Below are 21,375 nucleotides of genomic sequence, written 5' to 3' on the forward strand. Positions count from 1 at the left end.
AACGTAAAACTGGATATAGCAAAACACACCGATACAGATACATTTTTGTGTAAGTTACAAATCTTAAATACTTATGCCCATTACAATACTAATACACCAATGAAGAGTTAAAACAAAAATAAGTCTAAAATACTGTTTATCATTCTGGTATGACATTTATTTTTTATTATGTCTGTTGGTTTGATTACTCGTTTTTTTTTTTAGGCACCAAGCCTCTGAAATTTTGCAGTGATGGATTAATAAGTATTTCATTTCAGACACCTATGTTTTCAGAAACAAGGAATTACACATTAAATTACCTTCCCCAGTGTGCTCCCAAATTCTGTCCAATTGATGGAAGCAAGCTTGAAGGTCCATGTTCCCACAAACAATTTTCAGCCCAAGATTCTGCAGATCTTTCCAGTTCTACGTCCCATGTCTACAGTTTAAGACAAAAACAAAATACAGATACAAACGCATAACGCATATGTTGAGTCTGGACATTTCTGCAGAATATAGTGTTGCTCAGTTCTCATGTTTTTTCCCTTCTTTCTTCTTTGCCAAGTCAACATCTTAGTTTGGGTTCTCACCATCTCTCACCTAGATTTTTGCATTAGACCCCTGATTAATCTCCTTGCCTCCATCTCTCACCCCTCCAATCCGCCCCACAAGTGTTTGGAATTACCTAAGTGGGCACAAAGATGCTTGAGTGAGTCCTCTGCCTAATCCATCAAATCCCCATACACATAAGGTCCAAGATCCTTGGTCCCACTGTTCCCTGTCATAAAACATGCTATTCCTTGTTCTTGTTGGCAATGTTTCCTTTGCCTAAAACATCCTTCTCCCAAGTATTTGTCCGACCCCAGCTTTACATAACACATTCTTGACACCTTTTCAGTTCTCTCACTTGTAAGCTATTCCTTGCTTGGGGCTCTTCAAGCTTTGTTATGCTCCTTTGTTTAGCAGCTATGACACTGCAGTGTTAGTATCTGTCTACATGTCTAGCCCTTTCATGGCACTGTGTGTTATTTGGGTGCAGATATTTATTTCATGCTGGCATTTTTGGCCTATTTTCTGGATCCGCCATATGGACAAGGTGGTTAATAAAAGTTTGTTGAATACATGAATGATTAACAATCCGAGTCCTAAAAAATATATATGAATTTACTATACAAATTTCAATGAGGGTGATTAATTCATACTTTTAAAATAATTTATAAAGAAATATTTAAAATTACAAATTTATTACTGCTACAGTTTTGCATGTCTTGGATTTAATATTCAATTTGCTAATTTGAGAAACAGGCAGAGTAGTAAGTGTGGTGGGAAAAATATACAGTTAGGTAGAACTGGGTTCAATCTCGGCACAATTACGGGGCTGTGAGCACGTTAAGAGAATAGAAAAATAGTCCTGGAACTAAAACATGAGGACACAACCTGAGGTGATAGCAATGAACTGGAGAAGAGCAGACAGACCAAAATAATGTTTGGAAATTTAAATTCCTAGAAGTTGATGGATGACTGAGGCAGGTGGTAAAAGAAAAAACAAGGTGAAAAGGAAATAGATTGCTGTACCAATTTTTGTCTACCTATTTTTGTCTACCTATTTCTATGCATAGTTAAAGGGTGATGTGTGAGGTGTCTGTGGTACTTGCAGTATCTAAGCCAAGTGGAGAGTGGAAATATATGACCAGGGTTCTGGGGAAAGAGATATGCTCTGAAATAGGAATTTGAAGTTATTCACCTAGAGAAGAATTTCTTCAAGAAGAGGATACAGAATGAGAAGAGGAATGAAAAGAAAATTCTGGGGTTATCAAAATTGAAGGGGAAAAAAACCAATGAGTGAGTAAAATAGACTAGGGAAAACGAGACCAGAAAGATTAAGGGAAAACTGAAAGAGGATTACATTATAGAAGTGATAGGAGAAGAGATTCCAAGAGTAGAGAGTGGGCAGGCGGTTCCAATGCCACAGAGAAGTCAAAAAAGATGAGATTGGTTAAGTTTTAATTCAGGATTAAGAGCAATTTCAATTTCAGATCAATGCTAGGTAGAAAATCAGAACACAGAGGGTTAATAAGTGACTGGAAAGAGAAATAGAGACAGCGAGTGTGCATTACTTTGTCAATACTTTAGAGACAAAGAAAAAAGATGGGACAAAAGCTTAGAAAGGTAAGATGCCAGGCTCTAGGGAGAATCCATTTGCTTGTTTTGATTTTTTAAAGGATGGAAAAACCTAATCATGATTATAGGCCGAAAAGAAAAGACAGTATGCAGAAAGAAGTACCAAAACAAAACAAAACAAAAAATGGTGTGTGTGCGGAGGGGAAGTTCATTCATTCACATAATATTTTACAAAGGAACATTCCTCGTCATTCAGTTGTGGATCTGAAATACATAAAATCATGTTTTCAAAGCCAAAAAGTAAAACGTATGCAAAATTAGAATAAGTATATTCTTATTACAGTGCATCTTTATTACCTAGCAAAACTACAAAAAAGTATATTTACATGCAGCTAAAAAATTAAGAGCAGCAAAAGTAGCTGATTTTCACAAAAGCTTTAATTTTACTTTGAATTAATATCAAATATTCAAGAGGACTGGTTTTGTGAGATAAACATCGGAAACGTTTGCTATGAATAAATATTTATCAGGTAAGCACTTTATTTGCCAAATACGGACAAACCATTAACTAAATTCATTGCTTAAATTAGACCTAATTCTACACTTACATATTTTATATAATTATACAAAGGTCTAATTCAAGTTGCTACCATTGTTTACCCAAACATAGATAAGAAACAAAGAATTTGGCTGAAGTACACAGAAAACGATCAAGATGCTAATTTTCTTTTGTATCCAGAGGTTGGAGATAGTCATCTCTCAAAAGCAAGTATGTTTGCAGGTAGAATTCCCTCAAAAGTAGGTTGTCCTTAAGTGACAAACAAATTCTTGTCTTCAATTTGGACGTGAGGTTCTTGCACAGTACTTCAGTCACACGCACAGAGAAACTACACTTATCCAGAGGTTTCTAATCTAGCAACCTCATACTCAAAGAGCAGCCAGGAACCAGAAGAAAAACATAAACAGTTCCTAGACGCTAAAAAAACAAAAATGCCTTGAAACCACTGTGAAGGCTTTAAAAACACTTTTCGCACAAAAGGTGGAACTGACTTCCCTCTCCTCCTGTTCTAATTGAGCTGGAGAGTGACTTCCTTCATAAACAGAATGACCCCATGAAACTTCCGAGGCTTGGTTAGGAAATACACTTCCTATCTGGCTCTTTCTCTTTTAAGACATATATCTTGACAGAACTGAGCCAACAAATGAGGAGGCCAGTTACCTCTTCAGGGTAATAAAAAGATACTGTGGAGACACAGATAGATACTGTGGAAAGACCAGAGAGAGACAGAGAGGGATGGAGGAGTTCCCGCTGCTGGAGTTCTCCTCGCCCAGGCGGGAGACTTGTGACTCTGCACTTCTAGGTCACTGCAAAGCTGTGAGAGACCCAGAGTGAGAACCACCCAGCTGAGCCCTTGCAAGAGTCCTTAGGACCTTTATTCAAGATCAATTTACTCTTTTTTTACACAATTCTACAAGGGGACATGTCAGTTTTTCCCATGAATTGAAGATGGATCTTTTTTAGAGAGGATATATAACCGGTTCCAAATTCACAAATATGTTGTATTTTAAAAGTTCCTTTATACATCTGTTGTTTAGAAGCTGGAATAAAATCTAAAGCATATCATTCAAATGCTTTAGAGGCTAGTTTTTCTCATTTGTAAAATGTGTTAGTTGAAATAGATGATAACTCAGTACCTTTCAAGAACTAAAAGTCAATTATTGAGTACATATTATAGACAAGCTGTTTTTACAGCATGACAAGTTTTCTACTTAATCCATTAAAATGGGGGGGAAGCATATTAAGCGAACTATAATAATGCTAAAATAGGTAAATATATTATTTTAATATAAAAACTGAGGCAGATGGGCATGCAACTAAAATTTACTATCAATAAACACTAGTGACAATTTTAAAAGTAATTATTTAAAGTATCTAATCAAGCATAAGTGTTTAGGTCAAGTTCAATAATACAAATCCAGAAGATTCTTTAAAAAAAACTTACTGAAAACATAGCTGTCCTGGAAGAAATACCATCACATTACAACAGCACAGAAGGTATATTTTTATGCTACAACATATTAATTCAGGTTTTAGGCCTGCCAATAATTCATATTCATCCGATTTAAATGTACGTTAGTCTCCACACACTTCTGTTTAAATTCAGGTTTGTAAATTAAATCAAGATGGCCTAACTGGCATCGTTTCTCTCTGAACTCTTCACCCAGCACTAATTTAAAGCCAAACCACACTTAAAATTACCATTTCTTTATAAAATGGGTTCTTGAGGTGTATAGAAATGAAAACCATGCTGTTTTCCAACTACATCCTTAAGCCATTCCTTCTTAGAGCATACTAGAGTCATCAATGAAGTTTTATTACTAAAAGGAACATTTAGAGTATTATTGACATACTTGGTCTCCGATGCTATTTTTAAGCCAGTTCAACATGGAGGATCTATCATTTCCTGTGTGGGCGTGCGTGTGTGTGTGTGCGCGCGCATGCTCATGCGCGCATATGAGAAATCTTAAATCATGACAAAGGACTGTCAAAAGGAAACTTAGAAATATATAGTAATTTTGGCCCTAAAATACTGTACTTGTTGAAATTGGAAATTATGTAGCTATCTAGACATGTACAGAAAATTCCATTGATTGCTACCCTTTGGGAAACATGAATGAGCATATACAATTCTTACTCCTACCAGAGTACCTCTATTCTGCTCTAGTAATGGACAGTCAATAACAGCCGGAAATCACTCAAGAATTTAGATTTTTACAAAGTTAGCATTGCTAGCTGTACTTAAGGCAAAAGCAGTCACTAGTAATGTTAACTTTTTCTTTCTCTTTGATACTGAGAAATCTCTCTCTCAAAAAGAATCAAATATTTTCAAATATATTTTCTTGACCATAGTAAAGTTACAGCTTTTTCCAGATTCACATAGTTTGAAAATTCACATCCTGGGAATTGTTTAACCTTTACAGTTTCAAAATTATTATTGTAGTACATTAAACAAGAGCCAAAGGCCAATGTTAATTGGTCAGTAAGAATTTGTCTGAGGAGTATTTTCCTAGAACTGAGGCTTCAAAGATATTAGTACAAAAAACTAAATCATTATTGCTTGTGGTTGTATTAAAGAAGCTGGAGTAAAGTTTTGTGACATTACAGGCATACCTCTTTTTACCATGCTTCACTTTATCGTGCTTCACAGACACCATGTTTTTTGCAAATTGAAGGTTTGTGACAATCCTGCGTCAAGCAAGCCTATTACTGCTGGAGGCTCAAGCAAAGGTTAGCATTTTTTAGCGATAAGCTATTTTTAAATTAAGGTGTGTACACTGTTTTCTTAGACATAATGCTATTACACACTTAATAGACTACAGTGTAAACGTAACTTTGATACACACCGGGAAACCAAAACATTCGTGTGACTCGCTTTATTGCAATATTTGATTATCACAGTGGTCTGGAACCAAACACTAAATCTCCAAGGTGTGCCTGTATCTGCTTAATGGAAATGCGTGTGATTAAGACTCTTCACGCATAAATTACCTCAAAGATTGGTGGTGGTGGGGATGGTGATGATAGGCATCCATTTATCCACAGTTATTGGTAAGCACTTATTAGCGAAGGTATCATAATTAGTCTACCAAAGGGAATACCTTAGGGGACACTGAAGTTAAGTAGTTTTTTTAATAGAGTTACATTCAACAATGAAGAAAATACACAAATGAGCAAATAAAGAAATTTTAATAGGAAATTGTCCGGCATGCTCTAACATCTTTAAATGCACACAGAAATAATCTACTGACTGGAACCTCTCACAGAATTTAATAATTAGGGAGAAATAGGATTGCAAGATTTTCTACCATTCCAGAAAACCTCACCTAAGTGGATGAAACTACAATAGATCTTTTCAACGACAGGCTGAGAAAAATGTCTTTAAATAGCTAAGATAAACTTTTTTCCCCAAAAAATTGGAAAATAGGAGTTAATGTTGTAATTAATTATCTAACCATTCGAAAGAGCATCTAAATAGTATAGAAATAACGTTTTAATTCATTTTGTAAAATTGGTATAGCTTTAATGAATTTCCAAGAAAAATGCAAAAAATAACTGGTCTTTGACAATCAGACTACTAGGTATCCTAATTAAATGACAAACACCAGTCCATGACACGATTTGCAATTTAACATGGACTTTTAAAATATGCGCTGCTCTCTGGCAAAGTAATAACCTCGTGAAGGCTCAGTGGTGTTGAAATGGCAGTCACACTGGAAGCCCGGACCTATGCAGGAAGCTCTGTTTTTACCTTCCTACCACTGAAAACTATAAATAACACGATGAAATTACTTTTAAAAACTAAGCATTTACAATAAATTTTGAAAAATGAATTCTACAATCCTTCTTCTTTCGAGACATACACATCCGCATACTTAACTAGGAATACCAGCCTCCTATCTCCAAAGCCCACCTCAGTTCCCAGCAGTCAATGGCTGTCAGAAACAATAACCACACTCTAGCTTTCAGGGGTATTGGAAATACCCAGTTGCTAGTGCTAGGTCTTCTGGACGCATGCAAACGAGGTCGTTAGTGATCAATTTCCTCTCATTTTCTTACATAGTATAGATAGAGATAAAAGTAAGCTTGCACTTGTTCAAATTACTCAAACTGTGAGTAATTAAAATACATGATACACCCTGGAAGAGTCTTCTTTCCTATTTAAATTGTGTATTTTAAAATTTGTCTCTGATTATGTCAAATTTGGTTTCTTTTTCCTTATCTGTAACATTAGAAAGCTGGAATAAGTCTCTTAAACTTCTTTTAGCTTTAAAATTCTATTATTTTGTACTTATAGTCTCTTATAGAATTCCCTGTATAGCTTGCAGAACCTCATAAGAATTTACAAACTGTAAAATAATGTCTCTGGTGACAATTAAAGGCATTTCTTAATGAAGAACTGAAAGTTCTTTTGTGATTTTCAAGATTGCAAAACCAAGGTCTCAGATCTTCTATGAACCTAGAGGAGAGCTCAATGGTTTCTGAATTCTCTCCATTCAAGAAAGTTTTAATATTGTCCAAAACAGATAAACAGAACTGAGAACCTTGAGTAAAACTTTAAATTAATTGAATAAGACAAGAAGATATTCTCAATAAAAAGCTAAAACCAAGCCTCTCTTCAGCTTCGTCCTGAAAACTCAACGGTAAAACCTCTGAAATAAGGCATAGGCTTCTCCAGGTAATTTTTCTGCATGGTGAAAAGGAACACTAGGATTTTTGAGTCAGCTCATGAATGTAGCAGTGGTTGAAGAAAATGAAACATATCTAGAGTTATCTCTTTCTAAACACCACCTTCAAAAGATAATTCTTGCTGTGCCACCACTACTGGAAAAATAGGTTTATAAATTATTCATTATACGTCAAAATTAATCCCTCCACAAATCACTGTTGTGTTTTCCTATTTAAATCAGAAAGTGCAATCCAAAAATGCGATGGAGTGAGTTGTCAATGGAATCCTTTCAATAGCAATAACTTAACCTCCAAGAAAGAACTTTTTATTCCATGAAAGTAACACACTTGACAGTTCAGGAGACTTGAGATTCAAATTCCAAATACAAGGCCTCATTATGAAGCCTTTAAAGCCACTTTCTTTCCTCCCTATTGGTGGTATTATCAGAACTACAAGAAAGAAACAAACATCGATGGAACAAACAAATAAGCAAATCAATCTATGCTGAAGGAATAGATGACGCTTTGTGACAAAGTCATCTGGCATAAAAAGCACCATGGAAAACAGCAGTTCATTCCTTACAACCTGGAAATTACCTCAGGTGTTTAATTTCTGTGCTTCACCTGTTATGAAAGGACTTTGTAGTTACAGAGAAAATGCATGAGGCTCCGATTTCAAAGGAACACCTGTGTCACCGGGCACAAAGCCTTGACAGGTACTCAGACAGCAGCATTACCTCTGGGCAATGCACATATTCGGGTCTCCTGGAAGTCACAGGGATGTGAGGCAAATGGGGCAGTGCTTCCCTTGAAATCGACTTTAAAATAGAGCCTTAAAAAATTAGCCACCTAATAATTTAGGGAATTGCTTCTTCATTTTATTAAAACAATTTTCGACACAAAAATTTAATGTGTGGATAAACTGAGATGATTTCAAGTAAACCCGCCGTTTCAACACTATGCAGCTAGACGGACTGCATCATGGAGGGCAGACTGTCCTTGTGGGGCAGCAGAATCATTAATTTGACAAAATCCTTGCATTTCTACAGAATGCCTACTGATTCAGCTCATCTTATGCCCTGCCAAGGACCTTCCGAGTCTGGCCATCACTTACCTACCTCACTTCTGGCCCACCCCTCCTCAACATGAGCTCGCCACTGCTGACTCTCTGGAACTTTAAAGTGCTTATAAATCACCAGGCGATCTGGTTAAAATGCAGATCCTGATCTCGTGGATTAAGAGAAATCCAAGCGAGGACATTTCTAACACCTGGTGCCAGGACCCTACACTGAATAGCCACACTTTGAGGAACAAAGTTCTAGCACCTGTCCATTCCTATTTCTCAGTCACTGAATCCATCAGAATTGTCCCCAACCAGATTGTTCTTTCTCGCCTCCCCTCCTTGGTTACTTAAACTTTATCCTTTCACCAAAGTCCTGTTCACGCTCTCTCTCCTCTTGGAAGTCATTCCATCTACAAAACTCCATTCATCTCCCCCATCTCTGAACCATCTTAAACACAGCATTCACAAATTACGTATGCTCTCCTGGATCTTCTCTATTGCTCTGGATCTTAATTCCCAAACTAGAATTTTAAATCAAAACCTGTGTCTCGTACTTTTTGTGTGTTTCCCATGTCACCAATATAAAACTTGGCATATAATACATTGCCAATATGCACTCACTGATTATCTCTACTCTCACAGCTGGCCTGGCCTGGGCAATAACTTGGATTAGAGATGCAGGAGCCTAAATTCTCTGCCTCAAACTTACACGTGTGATATAAACTAAGGTGAAAAGGGGATTCACAATATACCTAGACTAAACAAGAGGTAAATCCTTGAAAAGTTGAACTTGGATTATTTTTGTAAATGTCATAGTTTTGTATTGACTTTCTGATAAATCTAAGACTATAATCCTTTAACTTTTTTTTTTTTTTTGGTGAGGAAGATTGTTCCTGAGCTAACATCTGTTGCCAATTTTCCTCTATTTTTTGCATGTGGGACACCAACACAGCATGGGGGCTTGATGAGCGGTGTGTAGGTCTGTGCCCAGGATCCGACCCTGTGGACCCCAGGCCACCAAAGTGGAGTGTGCAAACTTAACCACTATGCCACGGGGCAGGCCCCATTGCTTTCATTATTTTATTATCATTTAGGAGAGGAGTAGTTATGCTTCAAGACTATATTCTGGATGTTTGAGGAGATCTCAATATTTAAGGAAATCCTTTAGTAAAAGTACCATCTATTAGTTCTTTAAGTCTTGATCTATGGATACTGGGTCCATTTATAAGAATGAGCACCTGTGTTTTAGTTTACAGTCCATAAATTTTATTTTAATTCAATAAACTTGACGTGTAACACTATATAAGTTTAGGGTGTATGGCGTGTTAATTTGATACATTTATATAATGATTGCCAATGTAGCGATAATTACATCACATAATTACAGTACAATATGTTGTCTATATTCATTATACTGTGCATTAGATCTCTACGGCTTACTTACGATTCATTACAGGTTGCCACCCGTAAACACCATCTCTCTTATCCCCCCATCCCCTGGTAACCATTTTACTCTGTTTCTTCTAAGGCCTGAAAATTTTGGCTAGATGCATGATTGATCTAAACACCAGGCCTAGAACAATGCATGATAGGATAGACAAACTCTCATAATGAATCACTTTACAGTATTTACTTATGCTTTACAGCCATCCATCACTTACAACAGGAGTAGGTTCTGAGAAATGTGTCATTAGGCCATTTCAGGATCGTGCAAACATCAGAGAGTGTACTTTGATGGGGTTCGGGGCAGGCTGCCCCAAGATGCACCACTCTGGTATATGGATTATTTTGAGCTAAAGACAAAGGCTCAGAAGACTCAGGAAGAATATTTGATTTTTCCCCCCTCCCCCACCCCCTCATCCCCTCTACGAACTGCCTAAAACAATTAAACATAGAAGGCCTGTTCCAGGAAGGAGCTCAAACCATAGATAGCTACAGTCTAACGTAAAATAGGTGTGATAGAAAGACACCAACAAACCCATATTTTTGGCCCAGCAAAATCTGTTTAGCAAACATTTGCATTTCCATTTCCATGTAAAATGTCTTCCTCCCCTCTGAAATCCCAAATCATTACCCCCAACATCCTCCTTGTCTATGGCTGAAGATGTTTAAACAGGCAGCCTCAGCCAGATGGCAGTTACTCAGTTGTTCCCAAGTTTCTCCCATGTACACATGTTATTAAACTTTGATTTTCTCCTGCTAACCTGCCTTTTCAGTGATTTGACCAGCCATAAGAACCTTAAGGGAAAGGTGTTTGGGGGGATTCTCCCACTTCCCCTACAAGTCAAACAAACCTAGGTGGTATAGCCTACTCAAACCTCGGCTATACTGTACTAATCTTTGGGACCGCTGTCACATATGCAGTCCGTCGTTGACCAAACGTCATTACATTACAGTAATAGCAATGTACATTACAGTCACGTGGTGCACGACTGTAATTTATATTTTATATGTAAAAATCAAAATAAAAGGAAGTTTTGAAAGCAAATAAAATATTAGTTGATTTTATTTATTGTACTTGGGGATATCTTTTTAATTTTAAAAAAGCTAAAAAGAAGGGTTAACAAATGAAAAACTTTCTTAACAAATTAGTAAAGCTTACGAACAAATAGAAACAAAACCTACAATTTAACACCATAACTTCCATTTAAACCAAAACTAATATAGGAAATATTCAAATGCATATGTCTACATACTTCTAAGGAAATTGTTCTATTAAGTTGCTCATTGTTCCTACGTTGAGAACTCGGTGTTAAGTTTTCACAATAATTCCTGCCTCAAGAATGCTAAATTGTTAGGCTTCCAAACAGTTACTGAGAGTTATGTACATCATATGGTTTCCTTGGCTACCAGGAAGCTCCGCCAGTTTAATAACCATCATGTACTCAATCAGATTTTTGTGTCCTTTTTGAATATGCCTTTAGCTTTGTCTCTTTCAAACAATGACTGAGACGATGATTTAAAAAAATATATGGTTTTCAAGTCCTTATTTGAAAATCTGAGAAGGAATATTGTGCTCTATATTCTTCATTTGTTCCCACACAGTCATTCTCAGCCCCTTGCTGCCATACTCTAGGACCCAAAAGGCTCAACTCTACGTACTGAGTTACTTCGGGCTCTCCTGGCTCCTGGATTCCAGTTGAATTTGGCCAATGCAAGACAGGAAGTCAGAGGGTGAGAGGCGAATTTAGGTATGTATTACCCCTCTTCGTTCCCATGCATCCCCTCTGAGTATGCTGCCTCACTGTGATGGTGACTGTGTCCTTTCACACGGCCCTATAGCCAGCTCTCATCCTCCCCAGGCTGTGATACTACCATTCAAGTTACCATGTCTCCTATCCCTTGAGGCTGGCCTCAGCCCTGTCCACAGCTCTGCATACAGACTCATTAGTTTTTTTCTGTTGAACCTTTGTCATTGTGTCATTTGTTTCCTGATGAGAAATAATATCTCAGAATAAAAATATCTCACAGAATTTGTATTAGCAAACTGCCTAACACATTACCTGATACCTATTAGATCTTAAGGAAAGTTCTCTTATTCCCCTGGGACTTTAAGAATCCGCTTGATTTCCTGTGATTCACAGAGCCTTTTTATGGAACATTGCTGATATTCATGTGACTAGGGAGGAAATCCAAATCCAAAATTTTGAATGATTAAAAAATAAGATAATCACTGCCCCTTAAAGTTTCAATGAAAAAGTAACTTTCTTAGAGTTCACAAAATTAATTGCAAAACAAAGTTCAGAGTAAGTCATTCCTAGCTTTGCTTTGAATCTATTGACAATAAACGCTCTAATTTAAGACTTTTTCTCACATTAAATTTCCAAGATGATATTTCCACTCTAGCCTCTAAGTGAGTACTCCTGTGGTTTAGGCGACAACAATATTTATATATTGATATATACATATATACATACACACAGAGGAATAGTTTAAAAAGTGTTAGTAAACCCAAAGTTTGGAAATCCTTTGTAATAACTGTTTCACTCACAAAACTCAAACTAATACTGCCAAATTATGTCAAATGAAACATTTCTGTAGGTATGCAGAGAAGAAAAATGAATAGGGCTACACTGCTCAAGTCTGCCATGAGCCACATTTAATAGAACAAGGTTCTTTTCATCGTTTCCTCTTTTGGTCAGTTTTCAGAGATCGTGACTGCCACGTGCTCCCTTTCCAAACAGCTGTACACAGATTTTCATATCAACATCTTATCAACAAGAGTCTCATCATCCACATTTCCCACCACACAATGACTATACCTTCCTTCAAATACTATTTCAAAATGTACTTCATCTCAGAAGCCTTTCCTGGTTACTGCTTTATTCTGAACTTTATTTTAGATTTATACGTAGTTTAACATATATTAATTTGCATTTCTTACCACATTGTGATTTACAGCTTGGAAACAGTTCTCCAGCAAAAGCCTTAGCATTCAGACCACAGTATCTCCTGGAAGAGTCTCTCTATCCGCTGAGGGGTCTGGGGCATCCCAGTTCATGAGACAGAGATGTCCGTTACCCAATGTCACTGAAATACGATGCTAATTTAGCCTCCTGTCACACTTATTAAAGAATGATTGTATCCAACCAAAATGGTACTGTACTTAAAAATATAAAATTAAGTAAAACAAACACAATACCTCACTGAAAAGAATGCTTTTGCAAAATTTTTAATAGCATTTTTCGGCAAAACAGAATTAATGAAATCCTTTTTCATTCTGCCCACTTGAAAATTGTTGTTGAAAACCTAGTCATCTTTTCATTTTTTCATCCATTCATTCCATTTTTTTCCCTTCCAAGGAGCATAAATTGAGCTTAAAGTATCTGTCAGCCACTCAGCAGGGGAAGGCAAAAATAACTAAAATACAGTCCCTTCCCACAAAGGAAGGCAAGGCTACAGAAAGGGACAAGGATGTAAATAACAGAGGCGGAAGCAAGCATAAAATGCCCTGGAAGCCAGGGAACTGGGGTGGGAGTGTGCCCAACTTTATATGGAAGGTGAGTCTTGAAGGAAGAGGAGAAATTCATTAAAGTGAAAACAAGGAGGGCACAAAGCATTCTAACATCTGCAAAGGCAAGCGAGTTTCGCAAGATTCCTACAGCATCAAAACTCCCAAGGCATACGGAATAACCACATGGATGGTCCTGTGGAATAGTGCTGCTGTTTATTACTTTAGGTCGTACTCACTGTGTTCAGAGAACTCTTGGTTAGCAGACCTGTCAACCCTTTCTTTCTAGACAGGAGTTCTGATGTCTTAGTCCATCTTCATTCAGCAGCCTCCCTGCCCCCAACACTTCTCTTTTATCTCTTTGGTTTCCTTTCTCCAGACAACACTGGATCTCACTGTAGTTTCCTTGAGCATATCAGTCAATCATTCAGTATTTCAGACATGGATTTGCCATGTCTTGAGAAAGTATAAGACATAGTTTCACGTTTACTCCCATCACCTTTACTGGATGGTCCCCTGTTCACGTGGTTACTTTGTGTTGCTGGAGTTGCAACATACAGGGCAGGGTCTCTCAATAGTAACTCCGCTCATGCTCATTCCTGGGTCTTATCTAACAGCTCATTATCCTATTATCCAGTCACCCATCCCCCATACTTCTTCCCTTCTCACTCACAGGGCCTTTTGAGTTTATCCTGTCCTTGATTGCATTTCACTTTTCACTTTCCAGCAGAACTGTGCCTTTAGCTAATTTTGAGATTTCATTTTCCACTCCTCCTCTAAGTCAGTAAATTTAAACACTAGGCCTTGAGGAATCTTATTGTTCAAGCTTCTTCATCATTTTGGTTTCTAAGTTCTTCTCGAAAGGGAGTAAAAGTTGTTTCTGTTTTCCTGCACTAATAGTTATAGGTGCTACCTTACAAAAAAAGGGAGAAGGTGAATGCGACAGCTGAGGATGGGAAAAAGGACCTGAATTCTACAGTCAACAATTATTCATGTCTCAATTTAGACCTCACTTCCCAAGAAGCGTAAAGTCTTCTGCTTAAAGTGGGTTCCCAGACAGCAGCTGCCACATCACCTGGGAGCTCCCGTTAGGAAGACAGAATACTGGGGCCTACCCCAGACCTACTGAATTAAAATCTGTATTGTAACAAGATTCCCAGGGGATTCATATGCACATTAAAGTTCGAGTTGCGCTGAACTAAAACACCCTTTACTTCAACCCCCCAAATCATACCTAGCTGCTTTTCCATGAAAAATACTTACTATCTTTAATATTCTGATGATTGATTCCAAAATTTTCTTTGCCTACAAACTGAAGATATAAAGTATGCATAACCTACTAAACTGATTGTGTCCATATTCATATTTTTCCCTTGAGGCTGATGAGCTATCAATATAAAAAATGTGTTGCCTTTTCCCTAATATACTACACATAAGTAGTTGATTTAATGGCATCTTATCGATTTTTAAATAGTTAAAAGAAAGAAAAAAGAAAAGTAAGATTCACCAGATCATAATTCCAGATTCTTCTCTTTGGGAAGTTTGGTCACCCACTAGTTCAAGTTACATATTTGGTCAAAAGTTCCATAACTTAATTTTTTGAGTTCCTATACAACTATCTGTATTTAGCATTTAGTTTGCAATTTGAACCCCAAACACACTATCTGATCTGTATCTATATCTGTACGTGTTCTGTATTATCTAATATCTGAATACTTGAAAAATCAAATCCCCACTAACGTGTCTTTGATTATCTCTTTCTCATCTCCAGGAGCTGTTAGTGAAATGTCTTCAGAGGCCAAGCAGGTGACCCCACATGAAGTGGCTGGAAAGAGTGCTGTGACATATGGGAAACCAGAGGAGGATCATTACGTTAAATCTGCCTGATTTTTGGAAATACCTTGACTTTCTATAGCAAACCTCTTCCATATCTGTTAGATTTTTTAACTGAAAGCATTTTGAACCAAGTGAACTTAAAGCACCTCAAAACGTCCCATATGTCTGACTCCACAAAGATCCCCATGCAGGATATCCAAAATTATCATTTCGTAAATGTCCGTCTTCACATCCCTTTTTCCCTGTCCCCTCATCTCAGCTGCTTTGTACTTCACTGGGTAACACAGAAGCATCCACATGAAAATTCTCTTCTCTTTACCTCATCAAATACACCAAACTACCTGCTTCTGCACCTACAGCCTCAGTCTTTCTTGTTAGAATAAATAAACCGACTTTGCAGGGATATTTTCTCCTCTCCTTCTAAGCGCTTTCTCAACTCATTCATTCCCGTCAACCTACAAATATGCTCTTTACAAAACCAAACCAAAAGCATTCTCATATTCTCCTTTAGCAATAGCTAGCTCCATTTCTCTGATCTCCTTCACGGCAACATCATCTTGAGGAGTTACCTAGTTACTTCTCCACTTCCTCACCTCCCGTTCTTTTCCTCCCACTTCAGTAAGACTTTCAGTCATACACTACAACTGAAATCACTTTTAGCAAAGTCACCAACAAACTCCATGTTGACAAAACCATTGTTGACTTTTCTTCTTCATCTTATTCATCTTCTCAGCAATACTGAAGCATTGACTTCTCCCCTGTTGAACTCTTTTTCTCCCAGCTTCTGAGACACTAGTCTATCCTGTCTTTTCCTCCAACCTTGGTGAGCACTTGTTCTCCACTTCCTTTGCTAGCTTCTCCTTCCTGCTTAACTTCCACATACTGCTGGAGCCCAGGGCTCACGCCAAAGCATTCAACCCTCGTCCATGAAAATCTCCTTGGGTGACTTTGTTCAGTCAGTAAGACAGTTCCTAATAACACCTACACGATTTCCAAATTTTTATCTCAAATGCTACCTCCCCACTGACCATTAAACTCAATTGAGGATGATATGACAGCACAGACTAAGCTTGGTCAAAAAGAAACCCCTGAGTTTATCCTTACCTCCCCTTGTGTTTCTCCTCCTGTTTCAACAAACGTTCAACTATTCACTAACGTGCTTAAGTAAAAACCTAAGAGCAACCCAGATTCTTCCTTATCCTTCACCCTGCACTTTAAAGCAATCAACAAAACCATCAGCAATGCCATGAAAACATACCCTGAAACCACGCATGTGTCTCCATCTTTACCACTGTCACCCCGGTCCCGGCCACCACCATCTCTCCTTGAGAATAGAGCAATGGCTTCCTAACTGTTTCTCTGCTTTCAGCCTTAGTCCTCTTTCAGACCACTCTCCATAACATGGAGTAATTAAAGGAAACTGGAAATAAGACCAGGTCAATCCTCTGCAAGAAATTTTCCAGTGGCTTTCTATTTCACTCAAAATAAAATACAAACTTTTCCTCACCCATAAGGCCCAAAAGGAATTCTGGCTCATGCTTATATGTCTACTTCATTTTCTAACACTTTCCTCATTACTGAATAAAACTCAGCCACACTAGCTTTCTTTATAATCCATGAAAACTCCCACCTTCATTCCCGATTTAAAGACTTTGTGCCTAGTATTCCTTCTGCCTACATCTATGTATCTTTGTTTAGCTGACTCTGTCTTGCAATTCAGTTCTCGGTCAAAAGCAACTCACTCAGAGAAGTCTTCCCCAACTACCCAATATGATTAGCTCCACCTCTATCATTCTCTATCATCTCTCTGCTTATTTTCATTAACTTGTTGAACTTTTTACACACAAACGTATTCTCCAGCATCAAGAACAGTGCCTGGCACAAAAATGCTCAATCAGTATTGAATTAAAAGCTTTCTTAAACACAAATTTATTAATGAGACTAACAAATTGTTTTAATCAATTATAAAAGCCTTTCTGTAACTCCTTAAAATTATGAAGGCAACAAATATTCAGGAAAATAAGGAGTTATTTAGACATACTTACTATAATACCTTCATCAGACAATTTATTACCGCTTGAATTTTCATATTTTCTTCCAATAAACTAAATATTATATATATGTCACACATAATACATGTATAAATTATACATAGGAGTATATAAAACATATATATCGTAGTTTGGTAAACATCTGGCTTTAACTGAATTAGTAAAAATCATTAAAAATTTAATGGATTTAAAGAATTTAAATTTTAAATCATGTACAATTATTTGGTTGTATAAATTCCTGAAAGGAATATGTGAAAGAATAAAACTGAATAATAGCCAAGAATGTTCTTGAGCTAAATGGCATTGTTAACTACAACTATAAATGAATATTCTGTTTTTAATAAATGAAGGCATTCAGTAAAGGTAACTACAAAAATCATGCAAAAAAAATAGCATTTTCCTATTGACTATCATTATAAATTTGGGGTATGTTCCCTAACTGAATTACCTCTTCTAAAACTAAATTAAAAACTTTTAATTGGAAAAGAGTTAAGATTACAGATACCACCTGGCCCACAGGGGATGGTACATGTTTGATGAATAAGTGGATGAACAAGCACGCTCATTTATCCCATCCCATTCTTCCTGAACCACTCTTGGATCACTATGATTCCACCCAAACTGTTTTATGAGACCTCCAACGTGGCCTCCATATTGTGAAATTCAAGGGCCCTCATTTTACTTGATCTTGAAGCAGCATTAAGAGCTTTATAAGATTAGATAAGCTTTATAAGTATATAAGAGTTGATCATCCTTTCTGCCTTCCTTCATTTGGCTTCCAAGACATCATGCTCCCCTGGTTTTCTTTTTAATTCTCAATTCCCTTTGCTCTTCCTCCTCATCTTCCCACTGTAAAGTGTGTCAAGAGCTCACTTCCTAAATGTCTCTTCTCTATCTATTCTCATTCTCTTGATGATCTCATTTCTCCTCAAGGCTTTCAATACCATCCAAATGCTGATGAATCCTAACTTTATGTTCTAGATTAGACCACATATGTCTAACTGCATACTTGACAAATTCACTTGGATATTTAAGCTAAATCTTAAGCTTTAATATGTCCAAAATTGAGCTCCAGCTTCCTCTACCAAATGCTGGTCTAGCCACATTCTTTCCTATCTTAAAAAATGGTAGCTCCGATATTTCCAGTTCCTCAGGCAAAACCTGTACAGCCACATCCCACATCCAAAATGTCTGCATTACCTCCAAAATGAAATAAAATCTCAATGAAATACCCCATGATAGTGCAACTGGTGATTACTGGGCAGGAACTGGGCCACTGTCCTGTTCTGCTTCTCATGCTAAAGTTCTCATCTTCTGTTGTTTATGCAGAGAGTGAGAGAGTAGACTAGCTTTGGGGAGGGGAAAGCAGACCACGTGGGAAAACAGCAGACATTCTTATCCTGGGAAGTGAGAAGGCAGAGGTGGGTTCCACCTCCTCTAATCTCTTGGAGTTGGGTTGGCAAAATGAGCATGAAGTAACGAGGTGACTTTTGGAATCTCTGTAACCATTCTGGAAGTCACTACAAGTTGAGAGTTCCTCATTGATATTTAAACCAGAATAGAAACTCCCTCCAGTTTTCAAAAACCAGCAGCCAGGGCTTGAGTGGATTTAGATCTTGCACCAGATGAAGGAACGCCCAGCCTACTGGCTGCCTGGCTGGCCAAGTCAACTCATCTTGCCAAAAGGCTCCCTTGAATTTTTAAGATGGATGTGCTGATTAAAAAGGGATTTGAGAGTATATTCACCCTCTTGCCACTTGTCACCATTTTCACGGCTACCACCCCACTCCTAGCCACCAACAACTGTTGGAAGGATTATTGTAATAGCCTCGTCTCCCTGCTCACACCTTTGACCCCCTTCCCACCACCTAAAGTCTGTTCTCAGAAAGCTAGAATGACTCTGAATAAGTATAAGTAAAATCATGCAATTCTTCTATTCAAACAGCTCAAATGGCCTCTTATCACTTAGACTGAAAATGAGTCTTTACAATAACCTGTAACTGTCCTCCTCAATTAAATCTCAGACCTGGACCTCATTTCCTATATTACTTCCCATGAACACTCTGTATTGGCCACATGGGCCCCCCGGCTGTGTTTGGAGACTGAGGGTCTTCAAACCTATTCCAGGCAAGAAAGAATGCTTGTTGTGTTTACTGCTGGGCCTTAACGCGGTGCCTGGCATATGGTAAACTCCTAATACCTGTTGAATGAAGGAAAAAAGAACAATAGCAATTTCAAAATTTTGCAGCATTTTTTAGGCTTTGGGTACTTCATTCTCCTATGGAAACTACCTCTCTTCTCATGCCTTTCTAAGATCCTAGATTTGCTGCTTACATTTAAGGAGGAATCTTTAATCTCCCAGAACTCCAGGGTAATTACTAAATTCAATAGAACTGGGCTGCAATGTCACTTTCCCCCATGGGTATTGCCATCTACAGTGCAACTGCCAAAAAGAAAAATATATTAATTTGAAGTGTCAACGTCTTTTTTAAAAAACCAACTATCTATTCAAATTAAAGTTTTGCAAACTTTTAAACTCTGTAGACCAAGATACTTAAAACAAAACATAACTTTATTGGATCTAAAAAATATTATTAAAGTAAAATAAAAACACTCCAGGAAAATTAAATAAGCTATTTTAAATACAGAATAAAGAAAGCTTAATAATTTTAACAGTGGTAATATTCTTTGAACCAAGAGAGATATCTTATGCACCCTTAAGTGCATGTAGATTATACTGCATACCAATAAAAAATGTAAATATTTAATTTTTTAAAATTACCAGGCAAGCGCCAGTATGCAGAGAGAAAACCATCGTTTTAGGAATCAAGAGTTGAAATAAAACTTAATTGCGGTGAATTCCTGACATTTTTAGCAAGATAAGAAATGTGTAAACACTGAGTTTGGGGTAAATTCATATAAGATCATCATTTCATTACCTGCGTTTACTCTGGATATGTCACTGGTGGCAAATAACATCAGAAAACATGGATTTATGAGAGTAAACCAGAGCAACGTGGAAGCTAAAGATGACTTTTTCAGGTTTGGATTCAGACTACAGACAGTCGGAAACAGGGCAGAATCCAGACTAGCAGCACCCTGTTGAGCAAACTAGGTTGTCCCAGGTCCAGTTTCTGAAATTATCTGCTGTTACTGAAGCACAAAAGAAAAAAATACTTGATTTCCAATGTTAAGCGTGAGAAAGAAGGTAAGTAACAAACCAAACCAAGCCATCGTTTGCATCAACATGCACCACGGACCGAGGGTACCACCGGTTGTTTGGCTCAGAGCCTGTGGTCGCGTAGCAAAAGATGTGTTTTGTTCTACATTTGGAAAAGTGCTGTGCCAAGGTTCTGCTCACAGTCTCACCCATATGTCAGGTGAGAGCAAGCAGGCACAGCCATCAACCCTCCCAGAAAGTGTCTGTCAACAGTTCTCTAAAAGACATGGAAATAGTCACAATAGTGGAAAATGGCTTATACAGTTGGCCCATGTGTTCTTTTGGGTAAAGTGTCCTGGTTGCTGAAGCACATTCTAGACTTAGGTACACTTTGTATCACAGTGAACTATTTTGTATTTTAGTCAATCTATAATGTTTTAGAGGCTCTATGTTAAAAATTTATAAAAAGAGGTAAATACCCACTAATTCATTTTATTATTTAAATTCCAGGATATTCGAATATCTTGATTATTATCTCAGTAGCTCTACATTACAGGAAAATTTTTAGTATACAATGAATATTTTAAAAAACAGAAAAAAATCCTGAATTATTTCAAGCATTTATTCCTTCATCTCTAGTATTTCCAATTTCTATGTTAGCATCTTTGCTGTTGGTGAGAGCCTACCTTCCAGAACTTTTATTATTTTAATTCCTTTTCTTACCTGTCCTTCATACTTATCTCATATATAATATTACCTATTCTTCCATCCATCCCTTAATTCAACACATATTTATTGAGCATTCACTAATATTCAATCAATAAATATTTACTTAGTACTACTGCTATGCATCAGGCGCGGGGTTATGAAGATAAATAAAGTACAACCCTTACCCTTCCAGGAATCCAAAGTCTTGGGGGAAAAAAGAGACATATAAATATTTAACCGCAATAAAATTTTAATACTATAAATAGGCTTGAATAAAAT

At 37.2% G+C, this 21,375-nt stretch overlaps 1 protein-coding gene across 1 annotated transcript in view; it reads right to left on the reverse strand.

Annotated features, from left to right (window-relative positions):
- CRISPLD1 (cysteine rich secretory protein LCCL domain containing 1) overlaps positions 1 to 21,375 on the reverse strand; it is a 46,923-nt gene that overhangs the window by 19,562 nt on the left and 5,986 nt on the right. The window contains exon 3 of the mRNA XM_014853744.3: positions 300 to 418. Coding sequence (XP_014709230.1) covers positions 300 to 418 — 119 coding nt within the window. The remainder of the gene's footprint in view (positions 1 to 299; positions 419 to 21,375) is intronic.

This window comes from Equus asinus, chromosome 12, assembly GCF_041296235.1.
Source record: "Equus asinus isolate D_3611 breed Donkey chromosome 12, EquAss-T2T_v2, whole genome shotgun sequence".
NCBI lineage: Eukaryota > Metazoa > Chordata > Mammalia > Perissodactyla > Equidae > Equus > Equus asinus.